Raw genomic sequence first — 10,778 nt, forward strand, 5'->3', positions numbered from 1 at the left:
ATGTAGTATGAAAGCAGAAGGAACAGGGAAGAAAATTAGGGAAACACGATCGATCGAATCGACCATACGTATATTTGCTTACTGTCGATTACTGAAGGGTCAACTCACAGCCTATAGCATTGAGAAAATCTTTTATTTTTGTCAATTATTTTTGTAAATAATGAAATAGGAAAATGTGCACACAAAGCTTTGTGGATTTGTTGGTATGGAAAGGTTGCTTCGGTGACGATGTACCGTATAGCGAATTAATGCCAGGGCGTCATTCCCTGTCGATTTGTTTTCCTTTTCGAAAACCCGACTAGTAAAGGTCGAATCAAGGATCGAACGACAGAATATTTGATTTTTAATTCTTTTTAAAAATGCAGCAGACGTTTTACAAAAGCAGAATTAATCAGCAAAAGGATTAAACACATCGGCAAACACGAAATTGACAGAATTCCTATACGTGCTTGCATCGTGTAACGAAGGGTCAACAACACAGGCTATAGCACTGGGAGAAGTGCTTATATTTATAATAAAGAGAAAAAAAATGTCTAAAGAGCTTTGTGGAGTTTTTTAATATGTGAAAGTCTGTGTTGTTTTTATTTTGATGAGGAGTAGAGGTGGGGGGACGTCAGTCAGTGTCATTTGATTTCCTTTTCCAAAGAGTTCCAAAACACGTCCAGAATGCTTTCTAAAAAGTATAGAGGCGGATCACAAAAGCAGAAGGAAACGTGGGGAAATTATATATTGTATGCACTATAATATTATATTGTTATCCTTAGTCTTTTAAGGTTCGATTTTCTTCTGGTACAAAGTTAGGAAGTATTTTTTCTGTAAGGGAGGAGTCATTTCGATGTTCTCTCCTTAAAACAAAAGAAAAAGAAACAAAACCAAAAACTGGTTATTTAGAAAAGTAAAATTAAGAAATAAAATCATACAAATAGATAAAACATGTATAATATCACCAAGAAGAATTAATGTCAAAGCTAATGAAAACGAGAACCCCACTAATACGTGTCTCCCTGTTGGGAGCTCTTCCATTAGTCTCGGTGCGTCCACGTGTGTGTACTCGATTATTAACTTCGTCATAAGCAGTTGCTTTCTTACTTTGTAGGTATTTTTTTTTTTAATGCTTATGTATTGTCAGAGAGCAGTTTCGATTCCAGCAATGTTACATCAGCTTGATGGAAATGCACTTCGTTCTTAGAACTGTTGTCATTAAGATTGTATATCTCCCACATGTACATAGAAGCGTTCATAACGTCTGTATTGAGTATCGTACATGAAATAGGAATAGTAAGCGTTTATAAAGAGTTGATAGCTATACATTATAACTGAAATTAATGTGGTGGTCATGCTACAATACATTTCATAAATAAGCAAATGTGATTTGTATTAGGCCGTGTCTTGCCACTCAAATTGTTTACTTTGTGGTATTGATCTCGTTTTTCTCTCTTTTACTATTTTATGAAGACGCTTGCAGTGAATCAACTATGCCACGGCCAAGAAAGTGGTATCCAGGTGGATATATTTCCTATATGGATAAACGCGGGCATGTTCGTCAGCGTAGGGTACGATTTTCATCGCAGGCTGTTAGGGCTTGTACGGAGGAAAATAGAACTCTTCAACAGGGGCAAAGTGGACGTTTAAGCACCCATCAACGGGAGGAATGTGCCACCTTCCAGGATATTCTTCTAGATAGCAGTATGTATTGGAAAATTCTATCCAATTCTTACAAGACCTTTTGACATGACTACAGAAAATGTGAAATTAGTTTTCAACTGGACACAGTGTAAATATATGCATTTCATGTTTGAAAAGTATGATGATGTATGTTTTTATTTATACCCCTTGTTTTTTTTGTGTGTTAAAATATAAAGACATATGTATTTATATATAGAAAGAGAGATGCTGGATAACCTACATGAACGTTTCTGTAAAAATACATGCTTTTTAATATAGAAAAGGAGATTAAAGTGCATGGAACATTAGAATGATAAACTTTGTTATCAGATGTAGTTAACTATCTTAGTTTCTAATATTGATTGAAAGTCAGACTCTTAAGCATTACATGTACCATGGATAGATTCATCAGATGTAGCTGGAGTCAGCAATCACAAGAAGAAAAAAGTGTCTGAGGCTGAGGGCTGGAAAGATCTGCGAGCAGGTCTTGTTCGTGTCCACATTGAAGGATTCAGTCCTGCCACAAAAAAGTGCAGCTTCTGTGGCTGTACACAGGTCCCAGAGATTATCTGGTGTCCTGACTGTGGACCTAGAAGCCTTTATTGCAAGGCTTGTGATGAGAAGATCCATTGTTTGGTGCTGTATCATCAGACATACAGTTGGAAAGAAGTAAGTACAGTTCACAACATTTGTGGATAGATATTTTTTATAATGTTTTAGATTGTTATGTAAATGTAAATATACACCATGGGACTGGCAATTTGAAAATATATTCTCTCTCAATATATATTCTCTATTTATATAAGCACGTGGTTCAGAAAATCAACTGAAAGGAATCTGAAATGTGGTAAGACTTAGTTAATGTAATAACTGATACACCATTATGCATTACAGTCTCATGGAATGCACTTTTGATGAGGTTTGAAACTGAAATGAATTCCATAATTTGATTATGGCATATTTATAGACTTAAATGCTGCAAGCTTACATTAAAATTTGCTATTGTATTGTCAGGATGCATCATTGTTTGCACCTGTGTTAAGAGAAACAACCATTTTGTCTGAGCACCAGTGTGACAAGCTCTACTACCGTCAGATTACAGTTTTTGATGCACAAGGTACATATGCAAGATTATTATGTTTTCTAGAAAAACAGAGTTTACCCATGCATTTCTCTTAAATTTTTTTCACATTTTATTGTCATGCATTCAAAATATCACATTATGGACGAACCTTGCTTCACCAAAACAAACAAGATTGTGAATAAATGTTACTTAATAGATGTTAAATGTGAATAAATGTTCACACTTCAACACTGTCACCAGTGACGGCTAGCTGCCCTGGGTTTTGCTTTCATCTTGAGCATGCAATTCTTTTTCTTCGCATGTGACATCTGCTTACAGGGCTGTCTGCTTTGCCAGACTTTATATTATTATGTATAACCTATTGTCACTTTTTGGTGTAAAGATTTATAAATTTTTTTTCCTATGTTTACTTTTATTTTTATTTTATAAATGAAAGCTCTAACCAGCTTTAACTTACAATTCTGAAAGGTAAGAATATTTACTTTACTGAATTACCTTATGCTGTAGTTTAACATGTAGTGAGGAAGTAGGCAGTATTTTTGAACAATGAGAATATGTTGCATAATATTTCTGTAAGGGTAGAACAGTATCAAATACGAAAAGCACTTTTTTATGTTTTTCCCTTTATTATTATAGGCAGAGATCACACAATCAAAATGCAGTTTTGTGAGTGTGAGCCGGAAGCTGTAACGTTAGTTAGAAATGGGTTATGGCCATCAACTCCGAAGAAGCCAGAGACAGCATTCTGCATGAAACTAATGGAGCTATGCAGAATGCTACAACTAGAAGGGCAAATGTCTCTGCAGAAATTTTGTAATGCATTGCAGCGGAGGACAACATTTCTGCACAGTCACAGCAGGACTACAGAAACCTGTATAAGGCACTGGGTAAACATGCTATCATATTTTGTCACAGCATGACAACAGCAACATGTACAAGACTTGGTAAACACATCATCATATGTTGTCACAGCAGGGATTACAGAAACATGCACAAGACATTTGGTAAACATATCATCATACGTTGTCCAACAAGTCTAACTTGCAAGAAACTACTCATGGCATATTGCTTACTGACTCCATAGAGAACTGTATCAGTGCCACTAGACCTGTAGTCAAGAAGTGCGACAGTTTCATTTTATGGATGTAAATATAGTTTAATTATAAGAGTTATAAGCCAATAATTTCAGTTTACATTATTTGGAAAGTATGGACAGAATAAGTGGATTGTGAAAATGATATTTTATATGTTTGTTTAATGGTTTATTGCAGGTAACACAATTATAGAATTTCACCATCATCAGGTGTTGTGCCTTGAAACAGCTCATGCCCACGAATTACTGGGCAAGAAGTGCCCAATATGTAGCCTGGTATGTTGTAAGGGTTAATGATTTGGCATTTTAAGAAATATTTAAACACAGTTGCTGTATTCTGCAAACAAAAACACCCACAAAAGTATATTTACACTTTATTTGTACATAATATTTTCACATGGTGGCAATTTAAGCTGTTTAAGATATGCCTAATCTATGCACATCAGTTTCTTGATGTTTTGATATAAAGAAAATTTATTAACATTGTCTAATGCCTACTGATAATGAGAAGATTTTTCAAAAACATATCTTCTATTTCATGATGCAAATACACTTTTGTTTACATCATTAAAAAACGTGTAAAATGTGGTACACATGTGTAATACTAACAGTAACAATAAGATTATGGTCTGTTTTTTCACAGAAGCCAGAGAGATGTGTTATCTCGATGGACGCTAATTTTGGGCTTGTGCACAAGATGAATTCTGGATTTGGACCTGGACTTGAACATGCTAGATTTAGTGTGTTTTGTCCAGATGATGATGTCAGAAACTTTGTCAACACTCATCATGAGGCAACATCGAAATCAAGTAGCAAATCTTCGGTGTGCACTATAATCTTATATTCTTTGTATTTCTTAAATTACTCTTTAGTGCAATATATTTGTATATGTGCTTTTATGCAAATGGAAGTTATTGACTATGAGTGACTACTTTCATTGCAGGAATGTTCAAATTTTCAAGCAGGTGATCTTGTCAGGTCAAAAAACAAAAATGCAAAACTGGACATCAGAGGAGTGTTTGGTGCTGTGTGTCAACATGGTTTCCCTCTGCATTTTGTGAATATGCAGCATGGAGAGAGGTAATAAACTTAATAAATAAATTTAGTAGATATCATAGTCTGATTAGTCTCCGAATGTGGAGTTGCTACTAAATGTGAGACAAGAAATCAATTTGATGAAAAGTGTTTTTTTTTTAATCATTCCAGATTTGGGTATCCTGTATATATTTTACAACAAATTGCTGCAGAGCAGCTTTGCACAGCTAGTACAAAGCAAATTGTGATGTATGATGTTGCCTGCTCACTGCAGGCTCATATAACAGTAAGTGATCCACCTGTATGATGTGAGACTGCACTAAATGTCTAATTTTTGCATGCATTCTAATGTAAACAGGCTACTTATTGTGTGAAATAATCTAGGTACTACAGTAGCTGGGTGGCTCCTATAAGTACTAGAGTGAAGGTTATCCAATAATTAAGCGACAAAACATTGTGCCATATGTAAGTTAAGAGTACATACATTGTTCTTTTCTTTTTATGTTCATGTAGCTGTGGTTGTGCAGTGGATAGGTGTGATGGGCTTATATTTTTTGGCAAAAGTTTTATTGTCAACTGTCAAAACAAGGATTACATTAGATGAGTGCCTATGAGTCTAGACAATTGAAGAATGACATACTCTGCATTAATCTCTGAGTGAAATTTCAATCAGTACTTTATTGGATATGCCGTATTTCTTTATAGTTAAAAGAGTATGATTGTGACAGTGGAATCAGTCTGATTTGTGACTCTACATAAAACTAACTCTCAAAGGTAATTTTCTCTGTTTCATTTGTCTTCAACAGAAGCATTCTCAACTATTTGGACAGCTGTCTGAAAAATTTAGATTTGTTGTTCCTGTGTTTCACAGCTTTGCACATATAACACAGTGTCAGGTAAGCCTTATGAAGTTAACATTATCAAGCTGTGTTAGACTCTTCCTTTTCACGTTAAGACAAGGCTTGTGCATAATCTTGTCTTGCTTTAAAGTAACTACATTGCAAGTTTCTTTCCAGACGAAAAGACTGAAGACTTTTTTTGGTTAATCTTATATATTTTTTTAGAATATTACTGATACATGTAGCTTGCAGTATCACTTGCAGTGCTTTGTATGATGAATGTCATATGTTTCTTGCTGTTGTAGATGACAAAAGGACAGCGCTTTTGCGAGGGCACAGGATTAATAGATGGTGAAGCTATGGAACGCTTATGGTCTTTCCTCCGCAGATTTGCGTGGAGTAAAGAAATGACTTTGCCCAACAGGCAAGATCTACTAAGCAGTGCTCTGCTACACTATGCCAGGAGGATTTTTGTGTCATTAGGTAATTCTGTATAACTGCTAAGTATCTCAAAAGAAACTAATGCGAAAACTTGAAGTACAGAAAATAAGCGCATGCAATAAATTTTCCTTTTGCTAGATCTCCTTTTAATTTTTTGAATCGTATATATTTACCATGTATTTTGAGTGCTTTTGGGGAAGTTTTTGACATGTTGTCCAAATTACCGTAATGAGAACCTTTTTACTTTTGTGTCTTCTGTAGCTGACACACTGTCTGTAAGACTCAAAAAGGCAAGGGACACGCAGGCAAAAGCCAAAGAGATTATCCATGAGGTTGAAAGCAAGTGTAAGGGTGTAGTTTATATTTCTAGTTCCACAAAGCATCAAAGAGAATATGCAAAACCCTCTCCATGTCTATATGCCTGTGCTGTTTTATTCATTTCATGTTGGTTCCAAGCCCACTTCTTGTAAAGATGAGTTTGTTGGATATAATCTCTGGACAAAGTTAATCAACACTCAGAAGTAATATTTGTAGTAGTCTTTCCAAGAGTGGTGGTAATGCATCAGACATTTGTTTTCAGATAGAGGAACTGCTGCAGAATGGCTGCACAAGCTGAAGGATACTATATCAACAACCAGTGGTCATAGAGGTATTATATCACCACTCACTGTGAAGAAACTTTAAAAAAGTATAATACTGTGTTATGTTGCACGGTAAATCTTAGCAAAATGAGCCCTATATGTTCATGTGCAACACAGTCATAGTATGGAAAGGTGTTACAGGCAGCTAATGCATTGTTGACTTATAATAGATGAATGTTTTTAGTAGTTTAAAAATATATAAAGCTTGTCTTCATATAATTAAAGGTGGGTGCTTTTGTCGTAAGGTTTGTAAATAGATGGATGCACCTGTTGATTTGTAGTTAGAGCCTACCATGTGCAGTGCTGAAGTTTTATTAGCAAGATTATAACCAGCATTCCTACGAGTATTGTACAATAACACTTCTTAGTTGTTTTTGTGTTAAGTAAAATATGATAAGTTAAAAGCTGAATATAAGTCGACATTATTTGTCATTTTTGCAGAAAGCTCTACCTCTGATTCTCTGCTTGAGAAAGCGAGGAAGCTGTCAGCTGAGCGGCAGCAACTGCTGGGACTAAAGAGACGCTATGCTGGTGTGTAATTTATTCCTTTCCTTGAAATGGTTACTGTGTTGGGTTAGTATTTTGGGAAAAGACAGTCCCATGGTACAGTGCTTGCCTTCACTTTGAGAGGATTAGGTATGAGAGGTTAATATCTCATGTCTGACTGATGCCTGTCCTCTGTGTATGCCACTTTTCACTGGATTACTATGAAAAGGCATTTGTTTCATCTCTAACATTATCAAAATCCCAAGTGAATATTAGGTTGGAATACAAGTGTCATTTTGCAAAATACTTTTCTGCTTTTCAAGCAGTGCCTGTGGATTCACAATTTGGTTCCATTAATATTTAATGGTAATTGTCACATTTGAAATTAAAAATCCAATATCTTTCATGTTACAGATGGACAAAAAATTGCCCAGAAAATTGCGAAGAAGCTGCGGACAACAAACACTCAGCTGCAGTCTGTCATTGGGTCTTTAAAAAATGCATTTCCAAACATTTCACCAGCTGAATTTAGAGACCCAGAGTCAGCTCTGTACACTCATATAGCACCAGAACTGAACTCAGAGCAAGTGAGGGCAGCCAATTGTGCAGCAGACTACGATCGTGGGAAAGAAGAGGAACAGCGAATAATTTATGACATTTGCCTTTTACAGCAGTGGCTGCTGGAGCAAAATGTGTTATTATGTCAGCCATCAGACTTAGTCAGTCGATATGAATGTGCCCTAAACCATGTTAAGTCTGTAAGTAAACATAAAGTGGAATGCCAGCTAAGGGATCTGCATGCGAAATTTAACGAGCAGCCAGGATTTTCGAAAGTCAGCATTGACTACTCAGTCTCCAACCGACTGTCATCTTCAGCCTTCACTTGCCAGCCAGATTCTGATGACAACGAGGAATTAATAGATGTGATTAGGGAATTTAACTCAGATATCGAATCAGAATCTGATGAAGACGAGGAGGAGGAGGAGGAGGAGGAGGAAGAACACTTTTTGCCATAAGTGTTTGACCTTTTACTTAGTTTACTAAAGTGGACAATTGATATATTTATTGATAGCATAGAGGTATTTAAGGGATGATACCATGTTTATTTTGTTTCAAAGCATTGCTACAACCAACCTCCATGATGTCTTTATGAATTCATTGCTACATTTTTGAACCAATAATGGTGTAATGTAATTCTTTTTTTAGCAATGTACTCTTTTTTTTGTAGCATACATACAAGCCACATTCACACCTTGCATCCAGTTACTTTAACCCACAGAAGCAAGCCAGTTAATATATTTTAATTACTTGGCAGTTAGCATGTCCCCTTTTCATCTCACCTGTGCTTAAACTTTTTTGCCTGCATGATTTGAGCTGTGATCATCACTCATTATGTTGATGCTTGTTTTACTGGTAACATGTGCCTTTCTTTTTTATGATGAATTTACTGAAATAGTGTTTGGTTCACTTTTTGAATTTTAAGCTATTCAGTGAGCCACTCACTGCAGTGATGACAAGTGAGTGTTTTAACCACCACACTACCGGGTAGTCGAGTGGTCATCTTAATATTGTCTACATTCTTATTATTAAGTGTTCCAAAAGTTCATTGGCCAGCCTGCTCTACAGATCTGAATCCCATTGAGCAAATTGAGTATCTATTGTTGAAATGAATATTTTCTCCATTGGATTTGGTTTTGTTTGGATAAATCAGGGTGTTGAAAATGTAAATATTTTTATTACATTTGACAGAAAGATTAATTGTGTGTAGGTGGCAGGCTTGAAATAGCCATATTAACAGTGGTGATTCTCCTTTTACCATGCATACGACATGTTGAAATGTGTTACAACTTATCAACGAATTTAGCAGTCATTTTCAGAGTATTATGGCAAAAGTGAGAATGGCGTTTCAAGCATTAATTTTTTTTTTTTTACATAAACAAAATGAAATTTTACACTCTGTCAAATTTATAAAAATTTAGTATATTGATTGCTTCAGCAGACAAAAGTACCATAATGATTTGTCATTATGTATCTTTCTGCATCTAAATTTAGAAAGTCTTGCTATAGAATGATTTCAAGATTGGATAATTATGCATGGTCAATGCATAATTACTTTTCCTTGTCAGCTAGTTTAAAATGTTATTTACTGTGTGTAATATTAATTATTTTATCATGGGTTTGTTCTCTCCTCATCAATCAGAGAATGGCCCTGAAATAAATCGTTCATACTTTCTTTTCCTCCGATATCACGTTTTTGATTTTTGAAAATGTGGGTTATATCTGCCTAAGCAAAAATTCTTTTTAAAATGATTTGTTTCTAATAAATTGGACAATTACATATTTCATTCAATGAATAAGGAATTGACTTGATTAAATGTTATTGTCTCTGTGCTTATTGGCATGAAATAGTGGTTGACTATACTAAACCATAGAAGAATCAGAGAAATTATACTTCTTGCAACAGTGCAGTCCACCATCAGTTGGTGCAACTTACCTTCTAGTGTTGTGGTGGCTTGCGCATCTTGTCGATCAACAGAGCGATGCCGGCAGGAGCCTTGTACTCCTGGCAGGTCTAACCAAGCCAAACAGGTCTGTCAGGGAAGAGGCCAGACTAAAATGTTGCACCCTGGCCCTCCAGGTTGAGGGGTTTGATTTTGGCTAATAACCTACTCATGTAAAAAAAAAAATAAATAAATAAAAAAAGCAGAGGAAGCAAAGAAGATTGGTTCAAAAGTCAACAGAAAAGGAAGGAGGGGGTAAGAAAAATTGAAAGGTAGTGGGAATTAGAGAAGTAAAAAGTTATGTGAGCACACACACACTGTTTAGTAAAGACAGAGAATACACAAAAGTTATCACAATCAAGATATTTACTTCCATTGATGAATCAGGACAGTGAATGGCATCTATGCATTTCAATTTTATTTATCCACAAGGGCAATAGCTGTCCTACAGTTATTGACTATACACTAGGCCTAGGGGGTTAAGTGGTTTGTTCCTTGTTACTCCTCGAGGAGCATAGGGCAGCAAAACGAACGGGGTAGAAGGGGAAGGGAGAATGTTTTAAGCTGAATGTATCCCTGATTAGTTAGCGACAGTGACTTTCAATTCTGCGCCCTCTGTACCAAAAGTACAATCCACCGGGCCTTCTGCCTGCACGACAGGGTGCCTTGACAAGTATTCCATCATCGGTCTCAAGGTGATCTCTATGTCTGTCTGGGTCTCCCAACCCTGTGCCGCCCCTTTGGGTTCCAGCCCAGAGCTTGTCTTGTTAAATTGTCGGCCGGCTTTTACAAATAGTTAGGATGTAAAGACTCGTCTAGGGAAGAGTCCCAATGCTATCGTACTTCCACTATTCCAGTGCTGTTACCTCTATCTCTGTCATTCGCGCTCACATGCACATCAACTAAGCTCTGATGTTAAAGCTGTTCTTGCTATTGTGGGTTCACAAGGATGGTTGGATGGAGACCAATGCTTCAGCCGACAGTCATGGCACT

The 10,778-nt window shown here is 36.2% G+C and overlaps 1 protein-coding gene across 1 annotated transcript; it reads left to right on the top strand.

Moving 5' to 3' along the window:
• The first annotated feature begins 1,475 nt into the window (after positions 1-1,475).
• Positions 1,476-9,336, top strand: LOC112567483. Its single transcript, XM_025244177.1, has 14 exons — positions 1,476-1,686; positions 2,069-2,334; positions 2,680-2,782; positions 3,577-3,636; positions 4,021-4,118; positions 4,486-4,665; positions 4,786-4,922; positions 5,049-5,163; positions 5,684-5,773; positions 6,022-6,199; positions 6,419-6,502; positions 6,738-6,806; positions 7,240-7,329; positions 7,699-9,336. Exons 1-14 carry the CDS (start codon positions 1,476-1,478, stop codon positions 8,298-8,300), a joined length of 2,283 nt encoding a protein of 760 aa, XP_025099962.1. The 3' UTR covers positions 8,301-9,336.
• The last annotated feature ends 1,442 nt before the right edge of the window (positions 9,337-10,778 follow it).

Source organism: Pomacea canaliculata, linkage group LG7, assembly GCF_003073045.1.
Source record: "Pomacea canaliculata isolate SZHN2017 linkage group LG7, ASM307304v1, whole genome shotgun sequence".
Lineage (NCBI taxonomy): Eukaryota > Metazoa > Mollusca > Gastropoda > Architaenioglossa > Ampullariidae > Pomacea > Pomacea canaliculata.